The sequence below is a fragment of the Convolutriloba macropyga genome, chromosome 14, assembly GCF_964194025.1.
Source record: "Convolutriloba macropyga chromosome 14, txConMacr16.3, whole genome shotgun sequence".
Classification (NCBI taxonomy): domain Eukaryota; kingdom Metazoa; phylum Xenacoelomorpha; order Acoela; family Convolutidae; genus Convolutriloba; species Convolutriloba macropyga.
Genome location: NC_134481.1, coordinates 22,350,066 through 22,368,186, shown reverse-complemented (window position 1 = coordinate 22,368,186; position 18,121 = coordinate 22,350,066). Strand labels below are relative to the sequence as shown.

At 32.9% G+C, this 18,121-nt stretch overlaps 1 protein-coding gene across 4 annotated transcripts in view; it reads right to left on the bottom strand.

Annotated features, from left to right (window-relative positions):
- LOC142353159 (uncharacterized) overlaps positions 1–18,121 on the bottom strand; it is a 67,123-nt gene that overhangs the window by 23,112 nt on the left and 25,890 nt on the right. For all 4 annotated transcript variants that reach the window (XM_075405370.1, XM_075405371.1, XM_075405369.1 and 1 more), the window contains exons 3-5: positions 13,074–13,188; positions 12,257–12,325; positions 9,876–10,000 (exon numbers count right to left, since the gene is read on the bottom strand). In XM_075405370.1, the coding sequence (XP_075261485.1) occupies positions 9,876–10,000; positions 12,257–12,325; positions 13,074–13,188 (309 nt within the window). The remainder of the gene's footprint in view (positions 1–9,875; positions 10,001–12,256; positions 12,326–13,073; positions 13,189–18,121) is intronic.

Genomic DNA, 18,121 nt, shown 5'->3' with positions numbered 1-18,121 from the left:
TACATTCATACTTATCTTCTAATATATCAGGATAGACACTTTTATATATATACCACAAGCAATAGGAATGTGTTTACCATCTTTTATTATAGATTCAAAATCATAATACATAGCAAATGGTACTCTGTTTTTATAATGGAACTTGTCAAACTTTAGGTAATCATATTTATGGAATGTTCTTCTTCCTAAATGTTTCTGTGTATTACATAATTCTAAATGTTTATTTAAAGCATCTTCTGTTCTATAGGATACGCAACATTTTAGATATGGACAACATATATGTTCTGATGATTTTCTTAATAAGAATGATACATCTTTACATTATGATCAATTAATACAGGATTAATAGTTTTATTTTTATTTAGATTAAACACATTGAATAATATTTTATCTTTATTTAGCTCTTGTTTTTTCTTTAAGTGATAATAATCATATGGGGGTGTAACTCCTATTGGTAATTTTATCTCTTTAATATATTCTGGTTTATTATAATTACTAACTCTACTGAGATTATGTGGTGCAGGATGTAGATAAGCAATTAGACACCATAGCAAACAATTATTATCAGTATTATGTATATTAAGTATATATCTAGACGTGAATGGTAACTCAGTATCACATCCACCACTTGGATAAAACCTATGTATATACATTGTTCTTTTAACAAATCGTTGCATACTCCATCCAGATTGATTCATTTCCTGTTCCTGCATTCTTGTCTCTAGTTCCCCATTCAATAAATCCAAGTCATGTGCACTATTATTTTGCCTAGTCATTAACCTAAAGATGAATTCGTTTTCTTCTAACTTATCATCTGTAGGTTTTGTATACTTAACTACATCAAAGGTGTTAAACTTAATATGGGGATGTATGTTATGCAATGACTCCAGTATATTCAAGAATTTAGGATCTTCATAATTAAATAGTTCACAACAATTCTTTGAAAGAGTACAAGAGAAGTTTAAAATTGATTCTAATCTATATAGATTTAAACAATATAACTATGGTGTAATAAATTATAATACTATTAGTGACTATTATATTGTATTAGATAAAGATAAAAATGTTGTATATGATTCTAAGATAGGTGATCTTGATATTGAGAAGTATGTTGATTATACAGAGTTTAAGGAAAAGGAATATAATATACTAAGTAGTTATTTAACAGATAGAATGATAGAACCAACACATATTAAACCAAAAGAGCTAATGTTCTTTTTTGAAGAATATTTAGAATTTAAGGGAATACAAAACTCAATTATTTTATATAAAATATATACAAATATAAAAAATTTACTTAGTGAGATACATAGTGGCTATTATGCTATAGCAGGCATAGTTACTATGGTAGGATTTGGTTATTCTTACTTTCAAAAACATGGTAATAATAATGATAATAATTTTATTGGTATAGATATAATGAATATAGATAAAGCAAAAATTAAATTAAAAAATGGTAAGAATATGACAATAGGTTTTGGTTTGATTAATAAAAGCAATTATGATCTCAATCATCCATTCAATATAGTATGTGCGTTAGCTAGTTGCCTTGTAAGTATTTATGCAACTCATATTCATATTAATTCCATATCTAAAAATGAGAATAATATTCAGGTAATGTAATAATGAAATTGATACTAGTAGTGGTTATCCAGGACATGAACTAATGGAGCATTATAAGATTTTTCATTAAAAACTTAATGGTGAGATGAACGATATGTATGCAAAGAATGAATAGTGGTTATCATTTTAATGGTAAATGTAAAGATAATCGTACAGGTTTTACAACATCAGTACATAGTTATATTGACTATACCGATATTATTCATAGTAATAATAATATTGATAATAATAAAGATAATAAAAAATATGATTTAAATAATGTTTTAAATGAATTGAAAGATAATATTAAAGAAGATTTAAAAGAATAAATTAGGACCGATCTAAAACAAGAGATCATTAATGAATTAAAACTAGAGATTAAAATTGAAATAAAAAACGAAGTTAAAAATGAAATAGAAGGAGGTGCTATAAATAATTTAAAGACTGATGTGAATATTAAGAATCCATCTAAGCAAATTAAATCAACTAGGACTTGTTGTTTTTGCTAAATTGAAAAGAATAGAGATTGTTTCATAAGACTGGAGGTTTATGTAAAGAGTGTTCCTCTGAAAAGGTTCAATGTCAATTGTGTAACATTTTTCTAAATTAGTCTTCCCTTAGAAAACATATGAAGAGATCACATATAAATTAGAAAGATAATTTTTAATGAAAAATTAATTATAAGCCATATATTTATGAGATAATTCTCTCATTATACCTTTTACTTTGTTAATTGCAAAATAAAAAGAGTGAAAAAGAGTGAAATTACAACATTACACAGAATAACACAGAATAACAAGGATAACTAGAGTTATGGATTAAATTAGAATCTTAAAAATTCTGCACGAGTGCAGAATTACTAAGATTCTAATTTGATCCATAATTCTAGTTATCCTTGTTATTCTGTGTTATTCTGTGTAATTTTGTAATTTCACTCTTTTTATTTTGCAATTAACAAAGTAAAAGGTATAATGAGAGAATTATCTCATAAAAATATGGCTTATAATTAATTTTTCATTAAAAATTGTCTTTTTAATTTATATGTGGTCTCTTCATATGTTTTCTAAGGGAAGACCTATTTAGAAAAATGTTACACAATTGACATTGAACCTTTTCAGAGGAACAGTCATTACATAAACCTCCAGTCTTATAAAAACAATCTCTATTCTTTTCAATTTTGCAAAAACAACAAGTCCTAGTTGATTTAATTTGCTTAGATGGATTCTTAATATTCACATCAGTCTTTAAATTATTTATAGCAACTCCTTCTATTTCACTTTGAACTTCTTTTTTATTTCATTTTTAATCTCTAGTTTTAATTCATTAATGATCTCTTGTTTTAAATCGGTCCTAATATATTCTTTTAAATCTTCTTTATTATTATTATCTTTCAAATCTTTAACAAAGCAAATTTAATTCAAAACATTATTTAAACCATAATTTTTATCATCTTTATTATTATCAATATCTTTATTACTATTAATAATATCGGTATAGTCAATATAACTATGTACTGATGTTGTAAAACCTGTACGATTATCTTTACATTTACCATTAAAATGATAACCACTATACATTCTTTGCATACATATCGTGCATCTCATCATTAATTTTTTATGAAAAATATTATAATGCTCCATTAGTTCATGTTCTGGATAACCACTACTAGTATCAATTTCATTATTACATTCTCTACATATTACTCTCATTTTTAGATATAGAAATAATATGATTATGAGTTGCATAAATACTTACAAGGCAACTAGCTAACACACATATTATATTGAATGGATGATTGAGATCATAATTGCTTTTATCAATCAAACCATAACCTATTGTCATATTCTTACCATTTTTTAATTTAATTTTTGCTTTATCTATATTCTTTATATCTATACCATTAAAATTATTATCATTATTATTACCATGTTTTTGAAAGTAAGAATGACCAAATCCTACCATAGTAACTATGCCTGCTATAGCATAATAGCCACTATGTATCTCACTAATTACATTTTTTATATTTGTATATATTTTATATAATTTAATTGATTTATGTATTCCCTTAAATTCTAAATATTCTTCAAAATAAAACATTAACTCTTTTGGTTTAATATGTGTTGGTCCTATCATTCTATATGTTTAATAACTACTTAGTATATTATATTCCTGTTCCTTAAACTCTGTATAATCAACATACTTCTCAATATCAAGATCACCTATCCTAGAAACATATACATTATTTTTATCTTCATCTAATACAATATAACAGTCACTAATAGTATTATAATTTTTTAAACCATAATTATAATGTTTAAATCTATATAGATTAGAATCTATTTTAAACTTCTCTTGTACTCTTTCAAAGAATTGTTGTGAACTATTTAAAGTAATATATATAGCTGGGGTATTATCTCTTGCTTTTGTATTTGAATCTGTTACAGTATGACCTACACATATTATATCAATATTGTGATCTCTACTTTTAGAATACAATGAGTCTATAGCTAGTAATCTAATGTTTTCTCCCATATCAACAAATATAATAAGACTATTAGCAAAACCATCTAGATTATCTAATAATTTTAAATCATCAATGCCATATACATTATATCCTTTCCACTCACTACCATCAATACAGAATACATTAACAGTCTCATACAAACCGCAATAATCTTTTATAAAAGTTGTTTTACCAGAATTAGATGGACCATAAATAATAAAGTTATGTTTTTCAATTTCAAATGGTTCTGATACAATATTTCTATATCCTTTGAATCTCTTCCTCAAATCAGAATATTTATCATAATTCCAATAAACAATTATAATAATAAATACCAATATAATAAATAACGGGAACGCAAGTAACATTTTAATAGAATTAAACTTTGATATTATATTTCTTTACATGTTCTTCAAATCTTTCTTTAGTGTGACCAAATCTATACCTATGTTGATATAAGCACATCCTACAAGTATAACGTTTGAATCGATAGTGAGAGATATGTTTATTTACTTTACATTTATGACATGTTAGATATTGGTCTGGATCATTATAATGCTTACTCATATGATTATGTCTTTCTCTATATGTTATAATTTCATCACATACAAAACATGATAAAGGTTTACTTTGGCATTCATCACAACTCGAACACCAAGCTTTATTTTTACATTTATCGCATTTGGTACTAATCATTTTTTTAGTATTGAAAAGGTATATAAATAAAATTGTTTCAAAATTTGGCATATAAAAATGAATGTGCAGGAAAACAACGGGAACATTCTAACTGGAAGAGGTCAAGTCCAATTTGGAAGTGGACAAGTCAAATCTCATGGACAAGCTCAATCTAGTGCTTCTAGTATGGCGGTCCAAATGTTAAAAAATAAAAACAAACCAAGGGAAGAAATCAAACCAGTAGATAAGGAAAGACAAAAGGTAGAATTAGAAAAATCTCTAGAATGAATCCGAAGGTTTAATCGTGTAAATGAAGAAATAAAGGAGTCATATGATAAACAGGATGCAAAATTAAAACAAAGAGAAGAAGATATGCGTGAGTCAATGCGAAAGGCAGAAGCAAATTACTTTCCAGATTTAGATCCACGAAGTCGTTACACTGATCAATCTAAAGACATAGATCTGCGAAGCACTTTCACTGATCAATCTAATGACTTAGATCAATGTAAAGATTCAGATTTAGACTCAGACTCATCTGATGATTTTGTCTATGTCCAAAATTCTAAAACAAATAGGATTAGATGTGAAGATTGCGATGAAGAGATGACTCGAAAGAATTATAACAGACAAATTCAATCACTTAAACATAAAAAGAATGCACGACTATATAATAGAAAAAAAATTATTGAGGAAGCTAAGGATGAGGGAATAAAAGTTACTAATAAAGATATAGAACAAAAGTTAGATGAGCAGTATACACGAAGTGGTTACACCAATCCTGAAGAAGGAATAAAATTTTGTGATAGTTGTGATATGTATCTTGATAATAATACTGCTTATAATAAACATGTTACAACATTAAAACATAGAAACAATGTAAGATTGGTTACTGGAGATAGTAAAGAATGGGAGTAAGTTTGATTGTGTAATATGTAAGACAAGTCTGAGTCAATATAGTGTTGACCAACATTTAAAAACAAAGATGCATCTAGATAGTGTAGAGGGAAAGGATAAGGATAAGGATAAGGATATAGATAAGAATATAACTGAAGGATATTGCAAAATATGTAATACTAGATATAACAATAAAAATGAACACAATGAATCAGAAGAACATAAGGAAAAAATAATAATCAGAAAAAACTTGTTGATAAGAAGTGGCGAGATAAAGTGAATGAATTAGGCTTGGATCATAACTTGAAGCATAATCAAATAATAATAACTAGTAGTAATTATGAAGATCCTAAATTCTTGAATATACTGGAGTCATTGCATAACATACATCCCCATATTAAGTTTAACACCTTTGATGTAGTTAAGTATACAAAACCTACAGATGATAAGTTAGAAGAAAACGAATTCACCTTTAGGTTAATGACTAGGCAATATAATGGTGCACATGACTTGGATTTATTGAATGGGGAACTAGAGACAAGAATAAAGGAACAGGAAATGAATCAATCTGGATGGAGTATGCAACGATTTGTTAAAAGAACAATGTATATACAGAGGTTTTATCCAAGTGGTGGATGTGATACTGAGTTACCATTCACGTCTAGATATATATTTAATATACATAATACTGATAATAAAAGTTTGCTATGGTGTCTAATCTACATCCTGCACCACGAAATCCCAGTAGAGTTGGTAATTATAAAAAACCAGAATATATTAATGAGATAAAATTACCAATAGGAGTTAAACCCCCATAAGATTATTATCACTTAGAGAAAATACAAGAGCTAAATAAAGATAAAATATTATTCAATGTGTTTAATCTAAATAAAAATAAAACTATTAATCCTGTATCAATTAATCATAATGATCCTAAAGGATGTAATATATTATACTGGGATAATCATTACTTCCTATGTAAAGATGTATCATTCTTATTAAGAAAATCATCTAAACATATATGTTATCCATGTCTAAAATGTTGTGTATCCTTTAGAAGAGAAGATGCATTAAATAAACATTTAGAATTATGTAATACACAGAAACATGTAGGAAGAAGAACATTCCATAAAGATGATTACCTAAGGTTTGATAAGTTCCATTATAAAAACAGAGTACCATTTGCTATGTATTATGATTTTGGATGTATAATAAAAGATGGTAAACACAATCCTATTGCTTGTGGTTTATATATAAAAAGTTTCTATCCTGATATATTACAAGATAAGCATGAATGTAATTGTGGTGATAGAGTAGTTGATTGGTTTGTAGAAAGAGTAGATTATTATAATAAATTATTTAAAGATATATTTGAAATCAATATTCCAATGAAAGAAGAGACTATTACTCCGTTATATAGTAGATGTTATTATTGTAATGAGGAAATGAATAATGACATCGTTAGAGATCATGATTAAATGGTAAATTTAGAGGATATGCTCACAATAAATGTAACCTCCAAGCTAAGAATAATTTTGTACCAATGTATGCATTTAATTCTTCTAATTATGATAATCATCTATTTATAACTAAACTAGCAAATAAAGTTAGACTAAAAGTATTAACTAAAACTGATGAGAATTATATTAGTATTGATATGGGTTATGCTAAAGCATTAGATATGTTTAGGTTCTTCCATCCACTTAGCTTAGATGCTATAAGTAAAGCATTGAGTAATGAAGAATGTATAACATTAAATAAATTTGGCTCAGAATGACGTAAAGGTATCTTCCCATATGAATGCTTTGATAGTATAGATAAACTACATGAAAAAACATTACCACCTAAGGAAACATTCTATTCTAAGTTGAAACAAATTGGTATTACAGATAAAGAATATAAGCAAGCAATTGATTGTTTGAAAGATACTAAATGTGAGACAATAAAGGAATATATGATGTTATATCTTAAAACAGATGTAATTTTATCAGTTGATGTATTTGAGAAATTTAGAGCTATGTGTTTAGAATATTATGAAATAGATCCATTTTACACATATTCTACTCCTGGGTTAACCTGGTTGTGTGGGTTGAAATATACTAATGTTAGACTTAAGTATTATAAAGAAAATACAGTTAATATTTATGATACAATACAAATGGTATTAGAGGTGGTTTAGCTTCAGTATTAGGTGATTGTCATGTAAAATGTATGAATGAAAATATAGACCCTGAGTATGCTGGTAAAGAGAATTATTTAAAGTATTTGGACTTCAACTCATTATATGCTTCTGCTATGGTTCAAGCTTTACCTACTGGTGAGATCAAAGTATGTGAAGATCCAGAAACTGGCTTAGCTCTAATACTGGATATATCTATACCATTGATATAAAGTATAATGATGAGTTGAAACAGAAAACAAAGAAATATCCATTCTTTCCTGAAAAGACAAAAGCTAACATTAATCAGTTTACAGACTATCAAAATGAAAATAAAAAGAAAGGATATAAACCCAACGAGAAGTTAATGTTGAAGTTAACGGATAAAAACGATTATGTAATTGATGGTGAGATGTTAGATTGGTATTTAGCTAGTGGCTTGAAGTTTGAAGATATTACAATTAAGCAAAAGTTAGAGTTTAGTAAAAGTGAGTGGTTAAAGCCTTATATTGAGTTTATTATTCAGAAAAGAAAAGAAGCTAAAGCTAAGTGTGATAAATTTGGGGATGTATTCTTTAAGTTAAATGAATAATGCCTTCTATGGTAAAACAAAAGAGAATGTATATAATAGACAAGATGTAGAGTTAGTTAATGATGTAGATAGATATATTAAATTAGTAGAAAATATTGGTTTCAAATGGTCTGTAAAGTTTGATGATGATTTAGTAGCCGTACATAAAACGAGAGGTAATGTTAAATTAGATAAGTTTAATTATATTGGATTTGTTATATTAGAAAAAGCTAAACTGTTCATGTATAAAGCTATATATGATTACTTTGAGAAAATTTTAGATTGTAGTTATCATTACACAGATACAGATAGTATATTTATAAACATAAATATTCCATTAGATAGTACTATAGAAAAGGAAATGGATAAGATACAAGATATTTTACATAATAATGAGTTAAGTAAGATGAAGGATGAATTACCTAATTATACTATTATAGAAGCATGTTTCCTTAAAGCTAAAGCATATTGTTACAATACTGTTAAAAGAGAAGAAGAGAAAAAGTTAAAAGGTATAACTAAAGCCAATATTAAAAAACAGATTACAATTGAAGATTATACTAATGCTATATATGAAGGTAAAACTAAATACGTAACTAATTTTACTATTGATAGTAATAGACATCATTTAGAAACTAAAGAACAATATAATATAGCTATTGATCCATTTGATGATAAAGGTATTAGAGATAGTAATGGTGAATTTAGGTTTTACCAGTGAATTTTTATAAAAAATAATAGCAAAAGTTAAAATTTATAAAAGAGTTAAGCTGGTTTTTTATTCAAGTTATCCACGAAGTGGCTTCACAGATTTTCGCAAGTTGGTTTTACGTGCTTTTTACACGGTCTCATTAGTTTTATACTAGTATCTGGGGACGTCCACTGGAGTCAGTGGGGATAGAACCCGAACTATCCCTCTGATAATTGTTAATTACCAGCTTAACTCTGTACTAGTGGCTTGCACTAATTGAGACAAGAAATGATTGATTTGAAATATAAAAGAAGTGAATATAGAGTAGTGGATATATAAAGTGAATTAGAGTAATGTGTATATGGGTACCGTATCGCGGCTCTATGTTGCGGAGGTACCCATAGACACATTACTTGTGTGTTTTTGAGGGGAGGGGCTTCAAATGGTGTCATAAGAGGTTAAAGCGGGCCAGTTTAAAATATAAAGTATTAAACGACACCATTTTTGGCGCACTATTCATTCAAGGGTCTTTACCATTGACCCCCTTAAATTATAGCTCCCCAATCATGGTAATTATACCATAATAGGGGCTATAATTTCATGGGGCTATAATGGGATAGACCCCATTTAGGTAATCGGAGTAAACTGGCGTTATAATTGTCGGTCATAAAACTTGTAGCCCCCAATTATGGCACATTGGGGATTTCGGCGTTAGATATTTTGTCCTGACAAGTGATGAAAAAATTGAACATTTATTGCTATACCACTTGATTGAGGCTACCTGTATCATTAGACACTAATTGATCCTGTGGAGTGAATGCTTGGCACTTTTCCTGTTCATCTGGAGTATATTGTGGATCTAGAACCCAATTGGGAGGGTCTTCTGGGTGCACGTGGTTTGCAGGGCTGAAATAATCTGCGATCATTTCCAGACCTATTCAGCCCGACCCAACTATTCAATAATTTTCCTCTGATTCAGAGTAATTTAGAGAACTTTACTTCGTCTATTTTCTGAATCAGTGCTGAAGTTGGTGTTAAAACACTCACCTGCATATTTTAAAATGCCGGAAGTCTGTAGTGCCAGAAGTCAAAATGCCAGAAGTTGCCACTTAGTCAGAAGTTGAATTTCGTTGATTTTGGTCATCTTAAAACGTGCACGTTTCGTGTTTTAAGCATGGTTAAGTGACTCTGCAGAAGTCACTTCGAAATTCTGACTTAATATCTCGAACCCCTTCCTGGTTCTTGATAAACGCCAGAAGTTCTCAGTGACTTCAAGCAGAGTCACTTAACCAGTACTTAAAACACGCACGAGCAGTCTTTAAAATGCGGAAAGTTGGTAGTGTCCAGAAATTAAATTTCAGTTTCTATATACATAGGCAGAAGCAGTTGACTTCCATGAACGTTCGCCATTTTCAAACTTGCAACCTTGATCAATAATTTTCGAAAAAGTGGTTGGTGTGTTCCGAAAAAATAAAAAAAACCCGACATAAAAGCAGGTCGGATGTTATAGATTAATGGTGTAATCTTTCGGAATTATTACATTGTTAACCGTGGCAATTAGGATAGTGCGTAGTTTTTTGTAACTTCAATGTCCTCTAATGCATCAACGAAAACAAATACTTTATTTTTCAAGGAATCGAGTGCTTGCAAGCCCAAATGATCCGCTGTCCATAGCCATGCCTGTTATCCGCTGTTGGATGTAACCTGGAAGACGCGGACAGGCTATCGCGGCAAAGCACCAACGCGCACGAAACTCCCACATAAGTTCTGATACTTTCTGCAGCAGAGCTCTTTTAGGACAATTTTTTGTAAAAACAAAACAAAGAAATTATGAGAAACATAGCAGGCAGAATGCACGAAAAAAACCGTAATAGACCCCTTAACGCAGACTGAGATTGAAGAAGAAAAATCACGTACAGATACAAATTGACAGCCTTTTTTCCAGCGTCAAAACGTCAAAAAATTTTCTAGTTGGGTGGGCTTTTGCAGTTAGATGATTGCATAATTAGCCTTAATTCGGCTTCTAAAAGTACGGCTACAAAACTAGTTTCAATTGGCAAGAGCTCTAGTGAACACTTATAACCTAATGCAGTATGATTTAAAGAACAGGCATCATCGTTTTATCTCGTTTTTTAATTGTTTTGCCTAAGAGACTTTGACCGTGTTCACTATGCTGCGTAGGTTTGCTTGAATTAATTTTTAACTCCATTCACGCTAAACAGTAAGTGAAGTAAATCAGAAGTCATGCATGAAAATCGTGATTTTTGTAAAAAGAAAAAATTGCGATAGAAAGGCAAAAAAACCGAAACATAACCGACGGATCTTCCCTCAATGAAATTTTCATCTCAAAACACTGGTCAAGGACTATTGAAATTTTCATCTCAAAACACATCATCAAGGACTATAGGAAATCAAGGACTGATATTTTAAAATAAAAGTGCAAATAACCAAGTGGGCTTTCAGGCTAAGATTAAAAAACTGCTTTGATTTTGCCGCACGTGAACCAAAAACATTACCCGCTCAGTGAATTTTTTCAAAACTTTTTCTACAAAACTTTTTCTCCCAAAAAATACATGATAAAAACCACTCTAGTCTTTCCTCTCCTTTGACTTTTGATGAGTAGACAAGTTACACTTGTTTTCACGCGCGGCATTGATTTTTACATCCTGTTTCTGTGACATTTAACCAATTATAAAAACGGAAGATCACAATAACTCTTCTTCCATTCATAAAAGGAATTCAATTTACTTCACATCACTGCTCTCCTTTTCGAGTCGTTAAAGGGGAGAGCGCCTAAATTATAGCCTTAGAGAGGCTATGACAGCATCTATATCATTAAAGTGTCTTAAGCAAGTGTGATTACGGTCATATCCTCAAGTACTGGTTGAGATAGAGTTTTAGTGATAGGGATAGAGAAATTCTTGCGATAACTAACACTTCTTGCAATAACATAAGATTTTAAAAGAAAAATTCCTGCAGCAACTTGAGATATTGTTAGAGAAATTTTTGCAATAACTTGAGATATTGTTAGAGAAATTCTTGCGATAAATTGAGATAATGTTAGAGAAATTCTTGCAGTAACTTGAGATATTAATAGGGAAATTCTTGCGATAACTAACAATCTTACTACTTCAGAATATGTTTTTATGAGGAACTTCTTACCCATGTGGTGGCCCTCCGTGATACGCGATGACTTTCTTCAAGCAGAGACAGTACCATGCCTCAATGTCGCTGAGCCCCAGTGATTTGAGAATCTTTAATGCGTAAAATTTCTTATTAAAAAAGTTTTTATTATTGTAAAGTATTTATTATATATTATGCGTCGCCTGAGTACCTCTCAGACGATCAGCAAGCGGTTAGCTTCGTCAGTAGCCAGCTACGGTTTCGTTAGGTTAGCTTCAGCTTAATTGAAGTCATTTGAGGCAAGCGCAACGGGGGGACGTGGGCAAAGTGGGGGGGGGGGATCAAACTCTTTGAACCACCCTTCATGCCATGGGCATACGTCTCCAAAACAGTTTCTGTGAATCGCATACTTGGAGACTAGTGAGATGAAAGGCTCTAAGAGATCTTAATGCCCACTAGGCGCTACCTGTGTATCCCGTTCTTGAGGACAAAAAGTCAAATGGGTCCGACGAAAAACCAGTCCAGCAAAAAAGACAACAGAATTAATATAATTGCAACAAACGTCGTTTGAGAGCATATAAACAGTTATGAAATGATGCATTTTGCTCATAAACTTGTTGATTAAAGTCCTCTGATCCCGAGATCATGTTTTTTTTCAATACGGTCCTATACAATGCTGATTTAGAGACACGCAATTATTATTCTATGAGGTTCAATAAGTGTACCTCGTCAGACCTTATACAGATAAAAATCAAGTAATTTGGTTCTTTTGCTTAATTTCTCGTATAATTTTGCTCAATAAAATTTTTAGAGAAGCCTCTTATGAGGACTTACACATTAAAAACTCCCGAATCACCTTGGGTCGGCAGGAGGAGTATTGTCATAAACATGAGTACAGTTATCCACCAAATCGTTCACTTCTTTTTGCTCGATTGCATCCGTCACTGCGGCATTCTTGAGGGTTAAGCTAACTGGAAACAGTCATACATTATCTCCTCTTATAGAAATTGACAAAATTGATGAAATTTGAACTTTCACTGCAATCCTAAGGAGACTTTGAATGTAGAAAAAAGGCTTGGCCCAAGACGAGAAGAAAAACTGTGAAACAAAATAGAAACTTCAGTACATTCTACTTGAAAACATGCGAGGAGAGCAAATTCGGGCAAATTTTGGCAAAAAATAAAGCTCTCTTTACACATGTTCTTTTTTACAATTGTGAACTCCAACGACGTTTGTCACTTTGACCAAACGAAGCAAGTGTTCTTCACACTCTGAATAAAGGTAAGAATCGAAAAAAAAAATTCAAGCCTTTGGTACCTGAACACCACGCTTTTGGTTCACAAATTTGGTTCCAAAGGATATTATTAAAAGAAAAACATGGAAAAGGTAATCCAGGATTGGGAGATTTGGAGTGACGGATTGGTTGACAAAGAAACCCAATCGACAGAACAGTAAAAAGAATCGACAACAAGATTTTCTATTGCATAATTGCATTAATTTCTATGAAATTTGTGGCGGCTGAGATTACTAACTCAATGACAAAATTGAATAGCGCTTCAAAGTCATTTTAAGCAGTCCAATTTAGAATAGCATGACAAGCGAAATATAATGCTACATTCTATCGAAGCCATACGGATTTGTTCACTTTGTTCAACATTCATATTTAGCAACTACTATTAGTACACAATCTTCATACATGAAGTTAAACTGAAACCCAAATTCTAACTACGCTGTTATTGCCACGTATTCAATTGTGCACAATCACACCTATTGAGCTCAACGGAGTAAGAGATGCCCATCTTGGTAAAACAGATTCGATATATTTTGCCATTTTCATGCCAATTCAGAGAGTGCGGGGCACCGTATATAATATCCCGAACACCCAAAATCAGTGTATTAAGAGAATCTTACAACATAGTAATCTACAACCAATAAGAGATGAAATTTTGACTTGAACAGCAGTATAAATAGAGCTTGAAAAACAACCAAAACTCAGTTGAAACTCGTAAATTTGGCTATTTTAAACTGACATACAGTGAGTATTGAAGCACAATTTCTTGAGTGGTAAATTACTTGTTATCGTGTCTTGTTTCTGTAGATCATATTAGTGATTGTACAAATTTAACTTTACTTTGACTTGTGAAAAGAGAATTAACTTTGATATTCTCAAAACTTTCTTTCTGAGGAACGAAGTTCCTAAGTAAGAGAAACTCTGTGCAAAGCATAAAGTCAGTTTCTCTTACTGGCGTTAACGAAGCCTACTCTAGTTCAACATTGGTGTTAATGAAACCAATAGAGAGACTTGCTAACATTAAAGTAAGAAAATTTGTTATTGTTGTTAAGTTACAAAACAGAATTTCTGACTGTTTTTACAATCCTTGAGATAGAAAGTCGAAACTTTGCAAGACTATAGCCAAATTATAGAACTAAAACTTGTTGGAAATAGGTTTAAAATTTGTTTGGAATTAGGTACTCCAAATTTGGTTTATAAATTGAGTTAATAACAAAACTCGACAAAAAAAGAATTGTTTCATTTTGAATTATTTTGTTATTCTGAAAGAAACAAGTTTGTTATACAGCAGAGATGAGCAATTAGTTATCAAGAGTAATAGAGCAACAAGTAGCGCAACGGTAATCTGCAGTATAGCGGATTATACAGTTCACAAAAGTCAACTGCAAAAACACAATATCCGGACAGATTTGAAACCCGTGAAACGAACTGGGCGGTATAAAGTTTTCCTTGACTTTGATAGGAGAGCAGCCGTTACATTTGGTCTGTCGACCCGGACAGTGGAAGGCAAACTTCTCTCCAATCTGATCAGGAGAGTGTTGAAGGCACCCCCCAAAGAAAATCAAACAAATCAACAGCAACAGGCCAGTGAGGCGAACAGAAGAGTGCAAATCAATAAAGAAATTGAAGTGCGAACCCTGCTCAAAGGAAATCAGCCAAGCAAAAACAAACAGCAACCAGGCAATTCAAGCACGCACAACCAGCAGAGAGGAGCTTCAATCAGCAGTTCACAGATACGACAAAAAATTCCAAGACATAGTGGAAGAAGTTAACTTTAAACGAAGGCCTGCCTACAAAATAATTGAAGATTCAGATCGACCCAACAAAGTAAAGTTCCTCTACCAACAAACTGTTCAACTTCTAGAGGAAGAAATACTCAAGCAACTTCAGCGTCGAAACAAGCTTGCACCCTACCCAACAAGTTTCGTTGAAGAACATCTGATAGAAGCAAGGAAGTGCAAAGCAAGTTTGGACTATCATAGGTTTGCATATATAAGCAAAGGCACGCAACCAGCAATGAACGCAGAGCAAAGCAACACAACTCACGCAGTTAACGACAACAACAGGCGCGGTTCGAGCGACTGGAACAGGCACGGTTTGAGCGGAGGAAGCTAGAGCTGGAAATGCAAATGGAAAACAAGAATCAACTGCCGAGGAAGAGCTTGAGCTAGAGCGCTAAGTGAAGAGAACATCATTTGAGAATGATGATGCCCGTTCACAATCAGCTAGTGCTCGAAACAAATCACCCTTCAACTGGACCCCAAAGAAGAGAGATGTCTCAGACTGGGCCAGTAGGATTGACAACCTTCTAACACCAGAACGATCAACAGCTCGCTTCAAAACAACCCCTGAAATTAACAGGCAGAGTCACTTCTCACGATATCGCAGTTCACGAGACCGTTCCTCCGGTGCTGAAGATCGGGACGTTTCCCCCAGAGCGGGTCTAGTACGAAACAACAGTGGGCATGCAGGTAGTAGTTGCCACCAACCAAAGCTGAAGTTGAACAGCTTTCGAAAGAAACCACCTCGAACGGCCGGAGTGGTCTAGTATGTTCATAGCAACAGTGGATCAACGACCAAAGCAGACTCAGAGAAGATGAGCCATATGAAGATTCTACTGTCAGGCAAAGCAAGGTCAGCGATTTATGGAATGGGTTGTTCTGGACAGTTCAATGGTGCAGCATGGAGCATTCTGGAGGAGAAATTTGGACGGCCTCATGTGATCATTGATGCACTACGGGAGAGCCTTCGCAAAGCAAGTCAGGTAAAACCTCACAACTCAACTGGTCTGATCAGTTTCTCAATTATTGTTTCGAAGTTTGTGATTGTGCTCGAAGAGTACAAGCAGATTGGTGATCTGCAATCAAGCTCGACACTGTGTATGGCAGTAGATAAACTATCCCAAGTCCTCAAAGAGAAGTGGTGGTTCTATGTTGATGATAAAGATGAACATAAGCCTGATGTGATTATGTTTAAAAAATGGCTATCTAGGATATCATTCGTGCACGAAGGGTTTTCAGCTTTCAAGGGAGAGCGAAGAGAAGAAGACTGAAGAGGCACAAATAGGGACAAACGGTTTTCAAAAACATCGAACTTCAGTGCTGGTTCGAATGTGAAGGAAACGAAGCAAATGCAAAGTGATTACTGTCCGCTAGCTGATGGCACTCATAAAATTTGGAATTGTCCACTATTCAAGAACATGAGTATGAATGATCGGTACGTAGCAGTGAGGAAGCAACGCTTATGTTACGGATGTCTGGGCAAAGGACATGCAGTCAAAGATTGTAAAGTCAATGCATGCGGCATCAATGGATGTATCAAGAAGCGCAACCAATTGCTACACTCAGAAAACCAAATGGACGAGGGAATCATGCAGTCAACGTAATCGCAGCAACAATCAACCATTGTAACGCAGTTACAAGTTTTCTTCAGATAGTTCCTGTTTCAATACAGAGCGGTGGCAACAAGCTGAACACATATGCTTTCCTCGACAGTGGATCAACGGTTTCATTCATCAATCAAAGTGTGCAAGAGAAGTTACGAGCCCAAGGCACCGATGTGACGCTCAAAATAGCTGGCATACACAGGACAAATGATCTGAAGACAGAAAGGTTCCTCTAAAAATATAGGGACTACATTCAAAAATGCATTCAATCGAAGCGTTTGCACAGCCGTCAATATCCTTGGGAAAAACAAACTACAACTACAGCTAACTGAAGCAAAGCTTCAATCACTTGAGTGTTCTGCCCAAAAAAATCTTCAACTTGATGGAAGTTGGCATCATCTTTGGTCAAGATGCTTATGAGCTGCAACGCCCATCGGACTACAATATAGGAACACGAAGTTAACCTTTCGCTGTTCTAACAGAGCTAGGATGGGTAGTCAGTGGACACATGACGGGCAAAAAAGACAAAATGTTTGTCTTTTCGCCTTCAATGAAGAAGTGAAACTGGCTGAGAATATCCAAACCTGGTGGGACATAGAAACCTTTGCTTCCAAAATCAACGTTGTCAGTCAGTCAAAGAAGGAACTGCAGGCACAGAAGATGCCAGAGACTACGACAAAGATTACGGGCGAGCGGTAGAAAGTGGGAATGCTCTGGGGTGAACCAGAGCCAAACCTACCAAACAACTACAGCTCAGCCTTGGGTCAGCTTTACTCTCTGGAGCGAAGATTCCAAAGAGACCCAAACCTGAAGAGTTTGTATCAACAGTCAACAGATACAAAAGTAGAAAAAGGATTCGTCAAGATATACGACGAATCCAAAGTGAAAGGCACTCTCGGGAAAGCATGGTATTTGCCACACCATCCAGTGCTAAACACGAACAAGCCTAACATCGAAACGTTTGTTTCTACAAGTGCAAGTTCTCGAACAGGTCAGAAGTTGCTTGAGTTTTCTATGGCGTCCAAGGAATAACGAGTCTGTTCGTATATACAAATATCAGCGTCATGTATTTGGAGCTAAGAGTTCTCCTACTTGGGCAAACTATGCTCTCAAGCGAGTGGGACTGGACAACGAAAAAGAGTATCCGATTGCAGCAGAGGCAATACATAACAACTTCTACATGGACGGTTTCATCAAATCGGTAGAAACCCCTGAAGAAGCAATTGAA